Below are 20,597 nucleotides of genomic sequence, written 5' to 3' on the forward strand. Positions count from 1 at the left end.
ATCATCACGGTACAGTCGTCTCGGAAAGCTCAGAGCGACGTCACACGGTACCAATTCGTGCAGTCGGTCGCCCAAGGAGTCGATCGTAGTTAATTGACCCCGTACGACCAACTCATCCTCGCAGGTATAAAAGCTAACCCTCCTTAAACAGGAGGAGGATTTCGAAAACTCAACTCTCTCTCATTTCACTAAAAGCTAACTTAAGCTTCGGAGAGGTCGAGTCGAAAAATCCTCCTCCCGACCTCGACTTGTGTGTGTGTGCGCAGGAGTCCAACGGCGAAGAAATAGACCACTCGTCAAGAGAGAAGATCGCACTCGGGGGATAAGGTTCAAACCCGACCTGACCCGACGCTCGCCCTCACCACCCGAGCATCCACGTGGGCAATCTTGTACATCTATGACTACATCAAGCCGTGCTGACACCTCGACCACGACGTAAAGATTTACCAAAGTAATTAATACTGAAGCAGTGCATTCGTGGGAAAGACCCCATTTTTGTTCGCTTTGTTCTAATCTCAGAAGGTGATTTGTTTTTCAATTCCAACCTGTTTGTCGACCTTCTTTCTTGGCCGGTAAACACAGTGCCTTCTTGAAATTGATGTGTTTGATGAAACCTTACGAAATTATCAGCTCATTTCAATTAGGCATTTTGCTTAACCCTTTTGTCCCTGTTAGTCCTTCTGGTCCATATCTTCCTTTCCCAACTTAGCACTTCAAAGAGTGATTGGGCACCCAACTAAATAGTTTGACTTTCTTCATCTAATGTTCTGGTTGTAAGTTTTATGGATGGGTGGGTGTCTTGAGTCCTTGCTTGTAACGATTAACCATAACCTTAGGTTGAAGTCTATTAAAAAAATATCATTAATGTCATCATCTGACTAAGTTTATTCAAGGTGTTTTTGAGATCGAAACATTGAGTTTTTACATCGAACTCCTGATGTGTCATCTGCACCTAATTACTTCTACCAATCTCACATTGATCTATTTTTACATGTGTGACAAAGGAAAGATAGGTTATAATCGTTATCTTTATCCATATAAAAAGACGGGTGGAGGGTAATTCTTATGTTCTTCTTTCAATGTTTATGTCAATGTGAATATCATATGAAGGTTAAATGAATGATGATTGATTAATAATGTTCTTTCTGTCAAAATCATATCTGCTAATATTTTTGCCTGCCATCTGAAAGGAGATAATGAGAGCTTCAAATCAAGCGAACACAGTTCAAGATCCAAAACATGTCAACTTGAGTAGGTCCATCAGCTCAAGCTTCCTACTCCAAGTGGCTCAAAAGCCTCAAACAGGTCCTTGGCAGTCATGTTAATTATGCAGAATGCCTCTCAGGGTCATCTGGTTCAGACAGAGAATGCAGTAGTCACAACCCCCATGGATGCCAATGGTCCCTTGCCTTGAGGAGATTGATGACACAGTCATGTTACAACCACATGGGTTGATGGACTCAAGCCTCCAAGAGAGGAGAATGAATGGTCCCATCTCTGTTGACCTTGTCCTACAACTTAGCCTGGTTTGGCCAGTTAAAAGTTTGATCTAGAATTTGGCCGGAGGCATCAAAACTAAGAATATAATCCAAAGATCATCCAATCAGAAATCAATATAATATCCATGAGAAAAATTAAAATTTTTATTGTACCAGATTAAATAATAAAATTTTATATTAATCTCAACACAAACATATATGATTTGTGAAACAACTTTAATTTCAAAGTAATATAAATTACATTATAATTCTAAAAATAATTGCAATCCTAGTGAGAGTACCAAGAGAGGAAGAAGCTCAAGGATAACACAGCAACTCGAGCTCAAAAGGTTGATGGAGGTACCAGCATGGCACACACACACACTCGGAAACAGTAGGAGAAGAGACTTTGTGAGAGTTATCTATCATAGTCTCACCACCAACTGTTTGGATGGGTCGCTTGTTCAACACTTCTAGCCCCTCTCCTTCCTCCCCCTTTACATCTGTCTTCTGGGCCTTGGTGCCTTCCAAGTGTGACTCCTTTTTCCTCCATCTTTTTCTTTCCTTATCTTACTCTTCATTGACCATCCAAAGAGACTCTTTCTCTTTCTCCAGATACTCTTCACCTGGGAGCATGGCCTTGTGGACTCCTGTTTGCATTCCACCTCCTTTCCCACCTTCATCATGGTAGTCCTTGCTTGTCCAAGTGATCAACTCTGACAAGCTGGAAATCTTTGGTTAAGTGCCCCTGACCTTCCTTTTCTGACTCTAAGCAATGGTGGCGATTTGCGATCTTGAAGTGGACGTTAATGGCGAAGAGGCTTTCCTGGTGTCCAAGGCAAGCTTTCTCATCTCATCATGTGCAATTCAATGGAGAGTTTGAATCAACTCTGTGCAGCTGAAATCTGTACAACTTTGGTATCTTCCGAGAAAGGATGTGCTCTTCGAGGATTCCTCTGTCCTTGAAATTTTATGTTGCCAAGTGAAAGTTGTGATCTATTACCAGTATATATTTGGCTGTCTTCTACCTAATTGTTTTGCAGCTGATCCATCTAATTCTGTTCCGATGATCTTCGTTCTTCTTCTTCTTGTTTCTCTCTTGATAAGCTACAAATTCTTAGTTGTCCTATTCATTCATTTATGATCTCTTTATCTGCAGCTCCTTTCCCATCAACTTCTCCTAACAAAATCCTCTCTTTTTCTTGCTGCCTTTCATAAATTTAATGCTTTTGGCGGTCGCTACAAGAGCTAAAGTATGTTTTCAGCAAGGAAAAGCTTATACTGTAGCTGTGGACTGATGAAATAGTGGAGCCGATGTGTGTTTCTGCACCTTATTTAATTGCTATCACTAATTTCTGTTGGCTGATCTTGATTGAAATTTGAACTTTCTTGTAATGATCTTTGACTCTCGGCAAAGTTTCTATGTTGTGTTGTAGAGCTTCATTGGCTTGTCATATTGTTGGTGATCTTGATGACTTGCAGGGTATCCTCTCATCCTTCTCTGGTAGGCTGAGGAAGCTCTTCAGCAAGCCATCACTCTCATCGACCGCAGAAACCTCGAAAGTTGTATTCCGCAACTTCCCGGGAAGCGTCCGTGGATTCGAGCTCATGGCAAGGTTCTGCTACAACAATGGCAGAATCCAAATAACCCCTTCCGATGCGTGCCTTCTACATTGTGTTGCAGACTACATGGAGATGACAGAGGATGCCTCTTCCTTCCCAAGCTTGATCAAGCTGACTGAAGTTTATCTACTGGGAATACCATGTTGGTCATGGTCTGAGATCATGAGTGCCTTGAGACAATGCCAAGACTTCCTTCCATCAGCCATTTCCTCAGGCATCCTTGACAGGATTATAGACTCCGTAGCAGGGAGGATCACCACAGCTGGTGTTGGTGATACGACTCCATCAGGCTCCTCTCCTGAGAGCTCGGCTTTCCGATTCTCCTGTGACACAAGAAGTTCTATAAGCACAAGAAGCGGCATCCACCGGGCATGGTGGTTCGAGGATCTTGCACTCTTGAACACTGACATGATTCAGCAAGTCATCGCGAGCATGGTTCTTCAGAAGGTAGACAATGTCATGATCAGTAGGTTCCTGTTCTACTACCTCAAATGCGGAGCTCACGGTTCTCCATCAGAGAAGAGGAAGGCCACTGAGACTGCCATCGACCTGCTCCATTCCCTCGATAGAAGCTGTGTTTCTTGCAAGGGCTTGTTCAACATCCTCCGAGTTGCTTCGTCCCTGAGATTGAGCAAGTCTTGCCATGGCAGACTGGAGAACATGATCGGCAGCCAGATCGACCAAACAACACTGGACGGTTTGCTGATTCCTGCTCCGATCGGAATTGGCAGTCTTTATGATGTGAGTCTTGTTCTAAGGTTCTTGAAATCTTTCCTTGCCAGTGTAGGTCAGGCATCGATGACTCGAATGAAGCGGGTGGGGTGCTTGATCGACTCGTACTTGGCTGAAGTTGCCCCAGATCCTTCCTTGGAACCCTCCAAGTTTGCTGCGCTGATCACAATTCTCCCTGATGCTGCAAGGGATTCTCATGATGCAATTTACCGAGCCGTTGACTTGTATCTTGAGGTATATGTTCGACATGATCCATGGCACAATCACTTCATATCAGTCAGTTCATCATACTTCTGTTTGGCTAAACTTCAAGTTGAATTCTTAGAGCAATCTTTTGTCAGGTTCATGGTGAACTATCAGAGGAAGAGAGGATGAAGATTTGCTATGCCATAAACCATGATATGCTCTCATCAGAATCCTGCATGCATCTTGCTGGGAATCCGAAATTTCCATCAAGAACAGCAGTGCAAGCACTCATTTCTCAGCAATCAAAGCTCAAGAGTCTACTTCAGAACACAGACTCTGCTCCTCCCAAGGATAGTAAACACAAGAAGAATCGATTTGATAACAACAAGCTTGATTGCTCCACGGACAATGAGAAACTCAGTGCCCAATTGCATGAGATGCAATGGAGAGTAACAGAACTGGAAAAGATCTGTAAGAAGATGCAAACACAGATGGCAGAAGTCATGAAGAACACAATATCAAATCCAAGTGGTTCCAGATCACTTCCCATGCTTTGTTCCCGACTAATCCCATAGGGTTGAACTCACAGCAATCCACATACTCTTGTACAGATCATGAACAATCTGTTGGTTCCCCAGCGTAAGAAGATTATGCTTGTCTCCTTTCCTACACTCCTAAAGCTGATTGAGAGCAATGCCTTTGTGCAGGTGAAAATGAATGATGTTGGATTGTTCCCTTGAGAGTTCTGATTAGTTTGGCTCTTCTTTTGTCATAATTGTTCTTGCTACCATCACTTCATATGTGCCTCACTGGAGACTAAAGTATGATCCCTAAATGCACAAATGAGCCTGGAAAAAGCATGTAGCTTCTTCTGTGTATAAATGACTTTCAACGAAGCTTTTACTGCATTCATATTTCTTCTTAAGCAGATTATAACAAGCAGATATTTTAGGTTGGTACTTGAAGGGAATCATGATTTGGGCGTGGAGATACCTTATGATGACTGTAGAAGCATTCTCTAAGTATCATCTTCTTGGATGTGGGGATTTTGAAGCATGTGTAGCTTGCTGAATGCTTGCAACACATTATCATAGCAGACCATGGTCAGTGTGCAGTTGACTCTTGCAGAACTCCAGACAAGAAAACATAAAGTTGGGTACCATGATGTGATAGGAGGTACAACATGGGAGTGAGTGAGTGAGTCCATTGTGTAATGGTTCACTTCTCTTCACCTTGTCATGGTGACCTTGTCCCACTTCCACTGAGCTTAGTATGCAATGGCCAGCTTTTGCTGAAAGAAAGAAGAAGATCAAAAAGATATTGACCAAGAAAGAAGAGTGTTTCAGCGCTGCTGCAATGCCCAGATCATGAAGTTGATTTCAGCGATGAGCAAGAAGGTGCTGAGGCCAATATGCTTAAATGGAAGGGCAATTCATTACACCAACAACCAAGCAGAAGTGCCCACTGGATTGGCCATGAGTTTGAAGTGAAATGAGTTGGTGAAGTGATGGATAAATAGTCATCATTGAGCTGAAGGAACAATGCACAAGACATAATAATAATACCACTAAAATCCAAGACCAAGAAGTGATAACAAAAAATCAGCACACCTTGTTTCCTCAAACAAACTCATAGATTAAAGAGCCCGTTACTAATGCTTCTCGATTACACAAAAATCCATGTTACATGTTGTACAAACAAGTAATCATCCCAGTTCGAAGGAAACATCCCGAAAGCAAAAAAGTTAATATGCACCTAAATCTGATACCAATCTTCATTAACTTTGAATGTGAATTGGAATGATTTACAGATTAGTAGACCTCACAGCTCAAGAAACCTTTGAAAGAAATCTGTTAGAATGGAAGGACAAAAATTTGCCTAACCACACCTGTGCCGGTGTCAAAGCCGCTTGTATAAGAAGAAAATAAAAAAAAAAAAGTTATTTACAACAACAGAGCTGCTCATAATACCTTGCTAAATTTGATAATCGGCATTCAAGAAGCTCTCGTACTCTGTTCCCTTCAGAGCAGTGTAGACAGCATCCCAGTTCTCAATCTGATCAGACAATGACTTACTGTGGATCTTTACGTGACGACTGGAAAGCATTTGTTGAGGCAATCTTAGAAAATCTAGGACATCCATCAGCTTCTGCAGAAACCGAACCCTACTACGATTAATAGGTTTGAACTGCGACAAGCAACTTATGGTTTATATGACAAAACCATAGAGATTCTCACGGTGCTGTTATGGACAAGATCCTCGTAGTAGAGCCGAATATGGCGGGTGCTCTTGAAGTGTTCCAGAGCATCAGCACCCCATTTATCTGTAAGCTTCAGTTCCGGGATCAACAAAGTTGTGTTGATCGTAGGCTTATATCTTGCGAGCACATCAGCCTGCACAGCATGAAAATAACAAAATTTCAAGATCTTGAATGTAGATTTATCCCACCAAGCAAGGTTACAGTCTGTCTCGGTCGTCTCATGGTTTTATGTAAGAATGTCTCTTGAGTGCAACAAGTATAGAAGTACATGACCTCGTTCTTGGAATGTACATGAGCTTTATGGGTCCCATTTAGTTGCTTGGCATTCCGATCATGAGAATTTGCAAGTACTGAAACTAAACGACGAAGTAGATTTCTTCTGAACAGAAGTATTGCAGAAACTCCCCTCTTGTTGAAGTATTTGATTATCTCTTTGTGGTGCTGCATGAGACCCTATACAACAGATACACAAGAATTAAATCTGATTACAAAATTACTGAGAATTTTCACAGGCATAAGTAGGCGAGTTATCAGTTGGTGCCACCAAGAATCATAATCCAAATCTGATAAAAGAATCAAATACCCAATGAATCTTAAAGATAATACTAATCTTACAATCAATACATGTAATTTCTCTTGAAGCAGAAATCACTTCATAACAGGATACCATTGCCTCCATGAGGTAAAATAAACAGAGCTGCATAACTTTTTACAGAATAAAATTCAACAGGCCTTGGATTGATATATTTAATCCAATTATACAGTCAGATATAGAACCATCATGCTATTTTTGCTGGACAGGCACATTGCAACCAAGGGTGTTCAAGGCATTTGGAAGGCAACAAGGCCCCATGCCTGATGCCATAATCCCTATGACCATAGCGACTTATATTATGTGATTTAAGCCACAGACCCTTCTCCTTCTCTCCTCCATTTCCAATTTATGTGCACTTTGTCATGAAGAATGAAAACAAGATCAACTAGCACAAAACCCACCAAAAATAAAACATAGTCATGGCATTGAGGTAGGTAAGAAAGAAAGGGAAAGGAATCAGAAAAGGGTGAGAGAGAGATCTTCCATGTGTTGGTGAGCCACCGGAAGCAGAAGATAGTGCAGCCAGTAGAGAACAACACATGCCATGGGTCATAATCGGGTACCTCATCATTATCATATTATTTGGACAATTTTACAATTTTTTTACAATATTTTACATTTATTTCTAGCATGGACGTGAAGAACAAAGGCCTTACAACTCATCGGGCATACACATGGGAAAAGGTTGGGCACAATTCTAAGCACAAACCGTAAGATCAAAAGAAAACCGAGTTATATCACAGCCTGGCTTCCATGGAGCCTGCTATAGCACTAACCATGATTACCATAATAACCGCTATGGCATATTCCATAAGTCAGAAAGCATGTCAGGTTAGCATGAATCTCACTGCTTATTGCATAAAGATGTAATAGCTTCCAAGACAGTTGCCACCATAACCTTAATGAACAAAAATGATCCCTTGAAATGGATAAATCCCACTTCTTTTCAAGCTCTATCATGGAAAAGGTAATCATATAATGCACAATTACAAACTTACATCCCCCATTTTTATGATTCTACCACTGATAGCATTTCCCTTCAGAAGAAACAAAGTGTGATGGTAGAATAAGCGCAGATAACGAAACAGCAAGAAGGGCAACTAAAGAAATATCTGTAATATATTTTGCAGTCTCAAAAAGCCCTAATTTCATATCTGAAACGTCCAGAATGGAGTTTCAGAAAAAATGATATTAATACAAAAAAACTAATTAATCAAAATAGACCACATCAAACATAAATGAAATTAATCTTCTATTTAGAAAAGAGTTTTACCTGATTAAGCATCCACTTGAGGCCAACAGCTGCAGTGCATTCATTTTTAGAAGCACTACTATACCAATCCAAGTTGTAGACTTTGTCCAGTGTCTCCGTGATGGATGAAATGTTAACCCTCCTTTCTTTTACAGAGAAAATTTCGCCGTTAGAGCTGACATTAACATGACTGTTTAACAATGTTTCAAACCATCCACTCCCAGACCTCTGCATCGATAGAATAGCAAAGAACCGAACTGGTGTGCAAGTGCATTCTTTCCTGCAACATAAATCAAATGTTCACTATCCAACTAGCATGAACCTAATGAAAAAACCTTTCCTAGCCAATCTAATTCTATTACCTACTATAAGTAGTCGGTTCTGGATAATGCATATAACGAAGCTCAGACTGTGGGATGCGAAGATCATGACAGGTTTGCTTTGTCGCTTTCCCCTTCCACTGATTTGGGGTTACTACAAACACTCTTAGTTTCAGACATAGGGAGAATATATAGACGCCACTAATCATGATCAACCCCAATATTGCCATCCACAGCACAAGTGGATATTTCTTTGAAGGCTTTGTGACCAGTGAATCCTGCATTATACAAATCATGTTGTGAAATCGATCAAAGCTCATAAAATCATTGAACCACCTTTCATATAACCCGTCTTCTTCTATTATTCTAGAGTGCTTAAAAATGTACCGAATGGAAACTAGCCAAAATATGAGATGACAGCTCCAAGAAGCTCCACATTGAAAGGAGATCATGACAATAAAAAAGAACAAAAACTAAAGGGTGGTCAGGACCGATCCAATTGGCACAAAACGGAAAACGATCCCACGCATTCAAACAACACGAACGAGCGAATCAAGAATAATGTTGAAGGAACAAGTATGCATGTTGCTACCATCAAAGAGAAGCCGAAAAGCGTAACAAAATAAAATCTTCATATCAAAGAACATAGATGGATACACCTTCTTCACCGAATTATATCAAAGGCCCATCAAAGATCCCAACTTTCACCTCAATATAGAATCTTTCGTTTTACTGCCTGATCCGGTATCATAACTGAACAGGTGAAAAGCAAAGGGAAAAGAAGAAGAAGACGACGAAATGCCGCACCTTGTTGAAAAAGCAGCAGTCATCCACCACCATCTTTCCCCTTTTCCCCTTCCCCTCTTTCTACGAATCCTTTCAAGAAAAAAGGAACCGGACAAGAAATGCCACCACTCCTACCAGCGGCTCCATACTTTTATGCTCGATCTCTTCCCTCGACTCCCCTTCTTCTGCCGTCGAGAACCAAATCTCAAGCTTAGGGTTGGCTTCTCCTTCCTATTCCTGCTTCTCATTTGCTCTCACCAGATCAAAAGCTGATTTTTCTATATTTTCTTTGCTTCTCTCTATCTCTTTCCTCCGGTTTCCGACCGTTGCGCCCCCGGCGAAGGAGAAGGCTAAAAGAGAACAGAAAAACGAGGAGAAGGGGAGCTTTTTAAGTATAGGAAATGTTCGTCCAAAGCAGGCTTTTACGCTGAAGGCATCATTAACAACTGGGGGCTTTCGATGATCAAGAATTCAATTGCAGGATTTGGTGGAGGAAAGAGGAATTAGGATCGTATCACGCGGCTTTATCGGTCAACTGGAAACAGCAGACCACAAATAGTCATTCCCCTGCCAAACGCCTAGATTTCTGAATCTTCTATGGGAATTCCATCAAACGCAATCCACGGATACATTTGGGCCTCGATCTCGCCCGCACGTGGGATCCATCCGTCTCGTGCTGCAATTCGGTCGGTGCCTCGTGTCGGATTTCATCGACGTCAGCAAGTCCACCCAGTTCGTGGATAAGAATCGACTCATAAGTATGGCAAACATTGCCAGATTCGTAAACCAAATAAGGCCATGAAAGAGGCCCGATACAGAGTCTGGAGGCCCAATGTTGAGTTCCACAGGCCGAACGGACGATTGTAAAGAGTCTTAGTGGGAAAAGAAGCATCTCTTCTTCTACATGAAATTTTAATTGCCTAAACTGTTTATTCATTGTGAAATTTGTTATTTATGCTATAAATTTTACCTCGGATTTTTGATAGATATTATTAAACCTTAAATAGGTTACTTAGCAATGCAAATCACAAAGCGGGGATAGCTCAGTTGGGAGAGCGTCAGACTGAAGATCTGAAGGTCGCGTGTTCGATCCACGCTCACCGCAATTATGTTTTAAACTGATTTTTATTTTAGTACTTCGGTGTAATATTACAGGCTACGTGAGAAGAAGAGCGGAAAAGGAACGTCATGAATCATATCTTTCCCGTGAAGTGGTATTACTGCATGCCTTTTGGGTGACACGTGAAACAGAGTCCAAAGCCACCATTAATGAGCAGGAAAAGTTGGGGGAGAGCCGTCACGAGCTGCTCCTTCCTTGCCCACCCATCCAGATCCGACGAGCCGCCCAATTATCCACTTTAGATCGGCTTCCACCAAAAAGAGGAAGAAAAAGCAAAAGAAAGAAAGAAGCTTCACCTGAAACATGGGAATTGGATTCTGCTCTTTATTAGGACGACGTTCTCTGTGGATAAAATGTTCATGGATGAGTCCTTCACATCTATCTTATCTTATCCATCCTTGTGCCGACTCAGCATGTGTCATCCACGGATTCGAAATCCCGCTATATTTTGTATGATACCTGCTAATTTTGACTGTCTTAAGATCCCAAGAGTTCGAAGCCAACTCGAATCAAATGTCTAATTTTATTATTACGAGTTTGGTCTCCGAAGATAAAAACGAAGAGATAAACGAAACATGCTCAATATTATTTCTTTGTTTCTTTTCGGATAATTATCCTAAATTAAATTTGATTATGTTTGAGTTCGATAGGAATCTCCTTCATACTTAAAGTTAGTAAAGTGACGGGATAACTGTTGGAGTTAACTGAAAAGTTAATCCACGGCAAAATCTTTTATCATTATTCGATAGTGTTGATGCATACGTGATGAGATCGTCAGATGAAGAACCGATGAGCATGGTGACATCGGATCATCCAGGTGTTGATCTCCTATCAACGCATCGACAGATTCAGCTGCAGAAGACGTGGAATCAGTCTGCAGATTACACGATGAGATCATGCGGCAGGAAATCGTACGAACATGGCATATTACCGGTTCAAGAACATGGGATGTCAGTGAGCGAGACAGCATCTTAGATGAGCTTACGTAGATGTTGTATTCAACAAGTGGATTGGACATAGTGGCTGCCAACGATTAGATCAAGGTTTTGATCCGGAGAACATATTCATGTGCAGCCTCTCGCTTTGATGCTTCAGACACAAGGAAGAAGAAGAAGAAGAAGAAGATCTTTACACGCAGCACGAAGTTGCAGACAGAGAAGAAAACATGGCTATGGGGATTAACTATATCTAAACTGTTCTGTATCTTTTCTGAGACACAACAACGAACACCTGTCATATGGCGTCGGATTTGGGCTTCCCGTTGCTCATCTCCGTCTCCGCCTTGCCCACATGGACGTCCTCGTCCGCGATGAACTTGCTCCAGAACCAGTGGGACCTCCAGACCAGGATCATCTCCTCGATGGGCACGTTCTTGGTCTCGGGCAGGAAGATGGAGATGAAGGTGGTCATGATGAGCACCCACCCGGCGAAGAAGTAGAAGAGGCCAAACTTCATGTGGCAGAGCATGGTGAGGAAGGCCTGCGCGATGGCGAAGGTGAAGAACATGTTGACGGACACGTTGATGCTCTGCCCCGCCGACCGGATCTCCAGTGGAAATATCTCGCTAGGAACCAACCAGCCCAGGGGACCCCATGACCAGGCGAACCCGGCGACGTAGATGCAGATGAAGAGCACCACGAAGGCCGCGTAGGCCTTGGACAGGTGCCCCTCTCCGTTGGTCCCGAATTTGATCGCGATCAGCGTCCCGACGATGATCTACCGACGAAGGAGGAGGAGGAGGATGTGTTGAGTGCACTGGGTTTGTAGATAGATTGCGTGGCGTGGAAGAAGAAGAAGAAGAAGGTACCTGACAGACGATCATTTGGGCGCCGCCCTCCAAGAAGAGCTTACGTCGGCCGAGCTTATCAACGGTGAAGATGGAGACGAAGGTGGCGAATACGTTGACGAGGCCGGTGATGACGGCGGACATGAGGGAGGCGTTGCTGCCGAACCCGATGGTCTGGAAGAGGACGGGGGCGTAGAACATGATGACGTTGATGCCGGTGAGCTGCTGGAAGAAGGGGATGAGGATGGCCATGGTGAGCTGGGGGCGGTACTTGCGCTTGACGATGTTGGCCCAGGGGTGCTTCACCAGCTTCGACTCCTCGCTGGCGACCACCAGGTCGCGGTACTCGTCGTGGATGTCATCGGTGCCGCGGATGCGGCGGAGCATGCGCTGCGCCTCCTCGGGGTACCCGCGCTCGATCAGGGAGTTGGGGGTGTCGGGGAGGAACACGGAGCCGACGGTGATGATGGCGGCGGGGACGGCCGCGAGGGCGAGGCTGACGCGCCACCCCCACCCGGCCTTGATCTTGTCGGTGCCGTAGTTGATGAGGTTGGCGGCCAGGATGCCCACCGTGATCATGAGCTGGAATCCGATGTTGAGCATGCCACGGAGCTTCGCCGGCGCCATCTCCGACAGGTACACCGGCACCGACTGCATCATTTTGTCCACACCAAACCCATGAGACCATCTTGTTAACATCAAACGTCACATCCCAGCGTGATTCAATTCCAATCACTCGATAAAATCCATTATATATATAAACGAACATCAAATTTCAACTCAGTATGTAAAAGATACTATAGTAACAAGATTTATTGGTTCACAGTCATTAAAAGGTCGCTTCAGGAGAGGAAGAGTGATAGAAAGGAAGCACAGAGGTGGTGATGCGAGAAGCAAGAACATGGGAGGGAGGCCTCATCGTGCCATGCAATAAGAACAATTATGGACCATAGGATTCCCTCTTGTCTTATCTACACTTATCCTCCTCTTGTGGCCAATTACATATGGAGATATCTACTATTGACTTTTCCTCCTCCATCCCATCCCGTAAGCCAAAAAGAAAAAGAGAAAGCTCGGTTATCCAGAAGACAGTGACCATATCAAAACAGTGTGAGGTGAGAGAGCTGTTTCCTATGAGCGATGAGAGGATAGAAGTCCATGAGAAATACAAACGACGATTCAACCACTCCGTCTTTTATTCTACGACGAATGGATTTATTTATGGCACGTAATGCAAAATAGTCAACATAGTGGAGCAGCGTTTGGTTGACTGGGAGTCACAGCGGGACCCACCGAGCCAAGGGAGTACCTGGTTGGCGAAGCCGACGCCGATGCCGAGGAGGATGCGGCCGAGGATGAGCATCAGGACGTTCTGGGCGGCGCCGTTGAGGGCGGCGCCGACGAGGAAGGTGAGGCCGCCGCCGAGCATGGACCACTTGCGGCCGAACACCCTGGTGACCGTGGCGGCGAAGAAGGAGGCGACGAGGGCGGCCAGGTAGAGGGAGGAGGTGAAGGTGGTCAGCAGCTGGCTGTCGAACTTGCAGTACTGGTTGGTTGTCTTGTCGTCCTCCTTCTTCCGAAACACCTCCGGGAAGAACTTCTTCAGGAACGGATCCATCGACGTCACTCCACCTATACACACACACACGCACACACACACACACAGTCAAAGAAGAGACCAACAAGAGTTTAGCCAGAAGGAGAAGAAGAAGTGAAGGACGCGATATCCACCTGAGATGCCGATATCGTAGCCGAAGATAAGCCCACCGGTGGCGGCGACGACGCAGGTGATGAACACGAAGAGGGTGAGCTTCCCGGGGTACTCCTTCCCTCCCCCGGTGTTCACGATGGCACCCCCCGCCATTTTCGACGACACAGTCTCCTGAGACAGAGAGAGAGAGAGAGAGAGATGGAATTGGAGAGAAGGGGGAGGTGATTTTATAGGTGTTGTGCGAGTGGGTTTGGGTAACGTGGTCGAGATTTAATCTTGATTTCTCCTTTTATTAATTCTCAGACAGTTTATATATATATATATATATATATATACATATATATCTGATATTTACTTACAGTTGTCACGGGAATTATATACTTGCATTATATAGTCACAGTCACATGCATGGGCCCCACAATGCTTGGTTTTGTCATGTAGTAAACAGGCAATACACAACGCCACTTGTTACATTGCAAGTATCTACGGGTTGACTACAATTTTGAGACGATGCGAGTCATCAAAGTAATGTGAACGAGTAAGAAGGTTTAGAGAGCTGCACATGATGTCCATCCAACGTTTTATATTACTACTAACTCGAGAGGGATACATATCCTACTCATCACGTAGCTTTCAAGACACCAATTATATACGAAAGAAAGCGGATCGGAATGAGATGCTTGACTCTTTGGAGGCTCGCCACCAAAGTCTACCATGTCATATATGGACAGGTGAGACGCCATAGAACAGGGAAACAGCAGACATATCATCTTCCTATCAAAAGACACGTAATAACTACGATACAAGTCAAGAAGTCAATCAGCGGAAGCTCTGGCATTATTCCAACATGGACATGTTACGAGACCAGGGGACTCTGTTCATGGAATGAAACCCCCTTGTGGCTTCTATCTTTTTTGACTGCGGATTCTTTGTGTTCCCATGCCCGGAGAAACCGGGTGGTTTGGTTGGATTTTTCTTTCTTCCATCCCACACTTGTGCCATCTTAAGTCTTGTAACAAGCAATCTCTCTCGGATGCACTGAAACATTCTGGGGAATCCATGAACGCCTGTTGACAATTGATCGCACCAAGATTAGTAGCCGAGTATTTGAATCTATTAACTGCTTATTGCGTGAGAGATGAGGACCATCAGTTCTCCGATCAAAACTAAATATTCACTGGATTTTAAGACAGTAAAGATAGGTGCTATCAGATGATAGATAGTTCTTGATGGGGAGGCGCCAAGTCCATCCATTGGATTGCCAGCCGAGTACCACCGGCCGCATGAAGTCAACCCACATTGCGGTCAATTTGGGACATCGGCAGCAGATGCACTGTCGCCTACAAATTCCAAGCAAGCCGAGGGAGATCACATTGATCCACCGAAGATACAGCTTGACTTGTATACATGGGAGAGCAACAAACACGCAAGTCGGCGTCGAGTCCTCATGCGATAGAAAAGCACAGCTGTGGCCTGCAGTCGAGCTCGGATGGGCGTCGTTTCTTTGGCTTCTACCGCTGGCTCATGGAAGCATTGAATCAAATAGTTGGTGAGCATCTCACCAGGATCCACCCTGTCATGGAAAAGAATGGATGAGATATATCGATTCATATGATTTTATGTTCGTTTGATTGACCAATTCTCATGGCCTACGCCTATACAACAAAAGATTGGGTTCCGCTATGCCACACCATACCCAAAGACAGCGGGGCTCACGATTACGAAAGTCAACTGTTGTCTCGGTGACACCGTTTATTTTGTTTCTTAGGATATGATTATCTAATGGGATACAACTGACCAACTTAATGAATTTACACCGAAAGAATGATAATGCGACTTCATAAAAGACTAATATAACTCAGAATTGCTGGAGATTTGACAGAGAGATTATGACAGAATACCATACACATGATTCGCTTCCCAACTCGGAGACGATCACATCAAGATCACACTACTGAGGAAGGGACTCGTGGCTACTATGCTCGTCGGCCAACACCTGTCTCAGCTGCAGTCACTTTTGTAGCCTGCAATATATCGTCGATCAGCTCTGAATGCGCTGCAGTCTTCTCCACCTGCTCATCAATTGCCATTTTGCAGGAAATATGGGGGACAAAATTGATGAATATTATAAAGTATGCCCACAAATATCAGATGTGCAGGACACCAACAAAGTAACACGAGCATTCTTGAGAGAGAGAGAGAGAGAGAGAGAGAAATCAAAGGAATAGAAGAATCAAACCAGTTGCATGTCATTTCAAGCCACTGGAAAAGTGAGCAAAAATAGTGGGCTTCCTGCTTCCACGGATTTCCAGCATCACCACTCTTAATCTATAGATACTATTCCAGAGGTCCCCCTTTAAGACAGTTCTAGCCACAAGTTAAATCTATGAAGCAGAAGCTTGTACTAAATTTCTAGACCCCATACCTTCGAAGCATATGTTCAGACTGGCATCCTTCCTTGGAAAATCCATTGTCTGACATCACCCTGAAAAAGAGGATTAGCCAATTAGACAGCTACTCGCCGACACACACTTCGATCATTGCACTGCTCTACATATCAATCAGAACAAAAGAATTCATATGATTCACATCAACCAAGAGACACATTATGGCAAATTTTTCTTGATTTTTTCCTCTTTAAATCGAACAAATAAAAAGAACACAGACAATAACATGAGGAAAACAAAGTTGAAACAATCATTTATATTTGTAGCAAAAGACTAAACATAATATGCCAGTTTCTTTTAAGAATCAACAACTGTTTGTTGCATGATCAACGTAAACTTCATTAGACAGAATGCAACTTACCACACATCACCACTGCTTCTATCATACCATAGAAATACTGAATGAACGAAGGGACTGCTGCAAACAAAGAGACAAAATCATCAGAAGAAGAGTCGGCCAGGGACCTCCATGCATAATCTGGCAGAACAAATCCAATGGCCATTGTCTAAAGAATATTTTAGATCCCTGCCGCCAAGGCCTCATATATCTTCATTTTTACAAAGGGCTGATTGGTATATTCCGGAATGTCAACTACTGGCCACAAGATCCATCTTCAACAGACGTGGCCCGTCCACCAGCACCCATGAATGTTACCTCCATATCCCAGTATGATATAATTGAGACCACCGCTTCTCCTTCCCCCACAACTAACAATCCTTCTCCCTGAAAAACCTAACAGAGCAAACACGCAACTATGCTGGAAAGCCAGGCAATCATCGGAGAGACCGATATGCTGCAAACCATGCAGCAGGATGCTCTCCGTTTGGCTGGGAAGGCACTGGATGAATTTGATGTCACAGACTCCACTGAGATAGCCTGTTTCATCAAGAAGGTAATTTCGAGTATCTTGGCTAACTAACAAAGACTCATCCATTCATTGTCTTGTTTCCTCTTCCTCTTACAATGGAATTTGTAAAACTGCAGGAGTTTGACAGGTCATATGGTCCAGGGTGGCAATGCATTGTGGGAACAGATTTTGGTTCCTTTGTCACCCACCATTGTGGTTGTTTCATCTACTTCAACATAGGAAGCCTAGCAATCTTGCTCTTCAGGGGTGCAGCGGCTCCTGAGGCTGACACAGGCCTTTTGGTAGCTACGGAGGCAGTGAAGGCATGAGCTCTTCCCTTTTACCTTCTGAGCTCATAGTAATTTGGCAATTGATGAATGAGAGAGAAATTGTCGTGAAAATTACATTTTGTCTCAGTTCCTCGTGTTCTACTTGCACAACTGAGTCACCCTCTGCAGAAACCTACAAGAATGAACAAAGAGAACCCCAAGAACGTGAGAGAATTTTCAACATAACAAACAGAAAAAAATTGATCATTTTTTTAACACACTAGTTTGCAGTTTGCAAGAACGTCTGCAGAGACATTTCAAATCTGCCTAGGTCAAAAGTTCACAACCTGAATTAATGGCAAACATCAATCTGTGGCACCTCCATCAACGTGAAAACAACACTTCCAAATACACATTTGTTAGTACTAGAATTTCACAAATTCATCATTTATAGCAGTTGTTGTTCTAAACTAACTGAAGACTGCCACACCATAAGATGGAGTCCCATTGAAGCACCATAATTTTCCTACTTATCTGACCTCACAAATGTTACAGGCAGGTTCCAGCATTAAGATGATGACTACAAAAATGTGTCTGCTTCAGTTAGCAAATTTCTTTCAGATCCACTGGAATATTTAACAAGAAGCTAAATTAGATCACACTAATAGCTCAGATAATAGGAATTACCCAACATCCTGACAATTAATCCACCTATGAAATAGAGAAGCCTTCTTAAAATTAAAGCCCGAAACATCAACAATATAAAAGTCAGTCAGGAAGGAGAACGAACATTGCTTTGAACTTGATGACCATCCATGGGTGAGTACAAAACATCTCCCTAGACAATAGCCATTAACAAAAGAGCAAATCCTTGCCTTTAAGTAACTTAGGGAGACCTTCCATTGCATGCCTCTGTCACTGCTACCAGAAAAAGCCACTGAAAGAGTTCAAGGTTTTTACTGTAGATACCGATATAGAATATACTCAAAAGAGACAGTCAGCCGAGAATCCTGAAATAGCAGGACTTCATACTTTATTGCATATCTTTACAACAAGACCAAGAGCTTCATTCATAGTTTCATCGGTCAGGAAGTCAGTCTCGCATATGTTCATCATGCAATGACGGATAATATGCATTTATTTCTAAGATCCCATGTAGAGAGATATGATAACGATAGTGCTGGGTGCAGATACATAATTAACTAGTAAATGGATAGAGTAATAAAAAAGTTTCCAAATTTGAGAAATCAGTTGTAAGATAGGAGTAAAAAAAGGAATTTACAGTGATTTTCTCAGATGCTTTGGAGAATGGTGTTTCTAGAGAACATTCGATGTCAATAGAACAAGGATTCATGAAAAGATATGCGCTGGAATAAAATGACCACCGCCCTAATGACAAAAGAAACTCATCATATGTGATCGGTACATATATGCTTCAAGACAGTGCAGCTGTGCTGATCTGCTCCATTCAACTAGACGAAAAAGAGAATACTGCTTAAACAAAAAAAGAAACTCATCCTTCAAAATGGAGTGACAATGAGAGATGGCAATGGAACATTTCTTTTGGAGATGAGGAAAACTGTACAAGAGAAAATGCAGGAAAACTGGATTACAGTTTACTGTACCAAATTAATATGAAATAAACATCAGAGTCAGGAAAATCACCTGAGCAGGAAAGTTGAGAATTGGTTTCAAGAGACCAACAGTGCTAAACTGACAGTCGAAAATATCAGCTTTGGAAAGATAGATAAGTGCACGAATTCAAAACATTCTTGGTTTAGCTAAAATGCTTAAGATGTTAGCAATTAACAAACCATTGTTAAATTTGTGGACAGACATAAGAAACAATTGCCTTGGTGAACAGACACCTTAAAAATATTGCCAAATGTAGCAGGGTGAAACTTCATCCTAGTAAAAGATTTTCTCCAACAACTGATGCTGCCGAGCATTGATCAATGTGATATATTAGCAGCTGTACTCGGTGGACCCATTAAGGTTCTTCCATATGCAGTTCAGTTATATTTTCAAATGAGTTTGAAGATTAGACTGCACAGGGAATTCATCAACTATCAACAGCTGCGAACCCCTTCTCTCAAGAAAATTAAAATGCAGACCCAATTGCTTCAGCTAATTTTTTAAGAGGGCTGGTGCCCTCTGATCGTATATGATCAAAGATAGCAGCTCATCTACCGAATGCCATTTGAATAAGATCACTAGCGCAATTAATTGGAATCTCTTAATTTTTTTTTTTTATCAATGACATTGCATCTAAAAGTTAAAATAGGTAGATACGAGACGAGCTTAACTTATTATTAACACTTCCGGGTAGATTACTCAACCAAACATGTGGGCATTAATTGGGGATATATAATTTTTATAAACGTGATCTGGACGATCATAATTAAGATTCTTAATAGAATCAAACATTTCAAATCAACCAAATGGATGAATTAAAGAATCATCGTAATAAAAGCGAGAGAATAACACATCTTCTAAACCTAGTTGAGGTTATAAATTTACCCCGAAGTAACCGCACCGCATCGGATCTGACAAAATCCTTAGACGATAAACCTATCAGGCAGCAATCGAAAGAGAACAGAGAAAGATAGGAAGAATCTCAGATCCATCAACCACTCAATCGACTACTCAAACCGGGAGAATAAGATGGGGAGTGATCACCTAGAAGGGATCAACCTCCTCCTCCTCCTCGTGGAAGGGGGTTGCTATCACGACGCCACGCCACGAGCTCATCCTCCCACGGGCCGACTTCTCTACAAGACGCAAAAAGAATATGGAAATAGATGAAACAAAGTCGAGCTTGTCGTCGCATCGTCCTGCAAGCCGATCACATATGTACACGCACAACTAATTAACTAGGAGTGCTCCGGTAGCTTCGATTATATTTATTTTATAAAAAGGGGTCCAAAAATAGAAATTTTTTTATATTTAATACAACACAAGGCAAACTAGGTTGGTAGATTCTATTTAGGAATGAATGATTTATCTTTCGAAACTCCATTTGATGATCGGATCGCGTTTGATGAATCTGAAAACTCTTAGTTATTCTGGCAATTTTGTGGGGTTTTGGTTCTCTATAAAAAAATTCATATGACATGAATCTTGAATTCTAGGATGATTTATATGTGAGTTGTGGACAAGAGATCCTATTTAGATAAGAGATGAA

At 42.6% G+C, this 20,597-nt stretch overlaps 4 protein-coding genes, 1 long non-coding RNA gene and 1 other non-coding gene across 13 annotated transcripts; 3 read left to right on the forward strand and 3 right to left on the reverse strand.

Annotated features, from left to right (window-relative positions):
• Positions 1-1,974: 1,974 nt before the first annotated feature.
• On the forward strand, positions 1,975-4,759 carry LOC103975577 (BTB/POZ domain-containing protein At3g22104). 2 transcript variants are annotated; one of them, XM_009390585.3, is made up of 3 exons: positions 1,975-2,316; positions 2,961-4,067; positions 4,175-4,759. In XM_009390585.3, the coding sequence occupies exons 1-3, from the start codon at positions 2,254-2,256 to the stop codon at positions 4,592-4,594; spliced, it is 1,590 nt and encodes a 529-aa protein (XP_009388860.1). In that variant the 5' UTR covers positions 1,975-2,253; the 3' UTR covers positions 4,595-4,759. The 2 variants fall into 2 exon arrangements, with proteins under 2 accessions (XP_009388860.1, XP_009388861.1); XM_009390586.3 differs by lacking the exon at positions 1,975-2,316 and adding an exon at positions 2,323-2,794.
• Positions 4,760-5,651: 892 nt separating this feature from the next.
• Positions 5,652-9,815, reverse strand: LOC135606517 (uncharacterized). The gene is made up of 6 exons (XM_065097549.1): positions 9,254-9,815; positions 8,489-8,724; positions 8,148-8,406; positions 6,553-6,732; positions 6,257-6,412; positions 5,652-6,167 (listed from the first exon to the last, which is right to left on the reverse strand). Exons 1-6 carry the CDS (start codon positions 9,284-9,286, stop codon positions 5,994-5,996), a joined length of 1,038 nt encoding a protein of 345 aa, XP_064953621.1. The 5' UTR covers positions 9,287-9,815; the 3' UTR covers positions 5,652-5,993.
• Positions 9,816-10,264: 449 nt separating this feature from the next.
• On the forward strand, positions 10,265-10,337 carry TRNAF-GAA (transfer RNA phenylalanine (anticodon GAA)). The gene has a single exon. It is a non-coding gene; the product is annotated as a tRNA-Phe (tRNA).
• Positions 10,338-11,323: 986 nt separating this feature from the next.
• On the reverse strand, positions 11,324-14,043 carry LOC103975575 (sugar transport protein MST3). Its single transcript, XM_009390582.3, has 4 exons — positions 13,870-14,043; positions 13,448-13,770; positions 12,160-12,789; positions 11,324-12,068 (listed from the first exon to the last, which is right to left on the reverse strand). The coding sequence occupies exons 1-4, from the start codon at positions 14,000-14,002 to the stop codon at positions 11,586-11,588; spliced, it is 1,569 nt and encodes a 522-aa protein (XP_009388857.2). The 5' UTR covers positions 14,003-14,043; the 3' UTR covers positions 11,324-11,585.
• A 374-nt stretch (positions 14,044-14,417) lies between these two features.
• On the reverse strand, positions 14,418-20,289 carry LOC135606537 (uncharacterized). Of its 7 annotated transcripts, none has more exons than XR_010484845.1 (6): positions 20,093-20,289; positions 19,934-19,984; positions 18,204-18,331; positions 16,658-17,606; positions 15,756-16,334; positions 14,418-15,422 (listed from the first exon to the last, which is right to left on the reverse strand). It is a non-coding gene; the product is annotated as an uncharacterized LOC135606537 (long non-coding RNA). The 7 variants fall into 7 exon arrangements; XR_010484847.1 differs by having other exon boundaries at positions 18,204-18,350; XR_010484852.1 differs by lacking the exon at positions 18,204-18,331 and having other exon boundaries at positions 15,756-16,203; positions 16,275-16,334; positions 20,093-20,288.
• LOC135606531 (uncharacterized) lies at positions 17,052-17,560 on the forward strand. The gene is made up of 2 exons (XM_065097564.1): positions 17,052-17,189; positions 17,282-17,560. The coding sequence occupies exons 1-2, from the start codon at positions 17,052-17,054 to the stop codon at positions 17,471-17,473; spliced, it is 330 nt and encodes a 109-aa protein (XP_064953636.1). The 3' UTR covers positions 17,474-17,560.
• Positions 20,290-20,597: the final 308 nt, after the last annotated feature.

Source organism: Musa acuminata, chromosome BXJ1-2, assembly GCF_036884655.1.
Source record: "Musa acuminata AAA Group cultivar baxijiao chromosome BXJ1-2, Cavendish_Baxijiao_AAA, whole genome shotgun sequence".
Taxonomy (NCBI): Eukaryota; Viridiplantae; Streptophyta; class Magnoliopsida; order Zingiberales; family Musaceae; genus Musa; species Musa acuminata.

Excerpts from the sequence above, each read along its gene's own strand:
- LOC135606531 (XM_065097564.1), top strand. The coding sequence starts at position 17,052 with ATGCTGGAAAGCCAGGCAATCATCGGAGAGACCGATATGCTGCAAACC. Across the intron at positions 17,190-17,281 it reads TAGCCTGTTTCATCAAGAAG|GAGTTTGACAGGTCATATGG; the intron begins GTAATTTCGAGT and ends GTAAAACTGCAG.
- LOC135606517 (XM_065097549.1), bottom strand. The coding sequence starts at position 9,286 with ATGGTGGTGGATGACTGCTGCTTTTTCAACAAG. Across the intron at positions 8,407-8,488 it reads GAACCGACTACTTATAGTAG|GAAAGAATGCACTTGCACAC; the intron begins GTAATAGAATTA and ends TTTATGTTGCAG. Across the intron at positions 6,413-6,552 it reads ATGTACATTCCAAGAACGAG|GCTGATGTGCTCGCAAGATA; the intron begins GTCATGTACTTC and ends CATGCTGTGCAG.
- LOC103975577 (XM_009390585.3), top strand. The coding sequence starts at position 2,254 with ATGGTGGCGATTTGCGATCTTGAAGTGGACGTTAATGGCGAAGAGGCT. Across the intron at positions 2,317-2,960 it reads AGGCTTTCCTGGTGTCCAAG|GGTATCCTCTCATCCTTCTC; the intron begins GCAAGCTTTCTC and ends GATGACTTGCAG. Across the intron at positions 4,068-4,174 it reads CCGTTGACTTGTATCTTGAG|GTTCATGGTGAACTATCAGA; the intron begins GTATATGTTCGA and ends ATCTTTTGTCAG.
- LOC103975575 (XM_009390582.3), bottom strand. The coding sequence starts at position 14,002 with ATGGCGGGGGGTGCCATCGTGAACACCGGGGGAGGGAAGGAGTACCCC. Across the intron at positions 12,790-13,447 it reads GCGTCGGCTTCGCCAACCAG|TCGGTGCCGGTGTACCTGTC; the intron begins GTACTCCCTTGG and ends AAAATGATGCAG. Across the intron at positions 12,069-12,159 it reads CCCAAATGATCGTCTGTCAG|ATCATCGTCGGGACGCTGAT; the intron begins GTACCTTCTTCT and ends CTTCGTCGGTAG.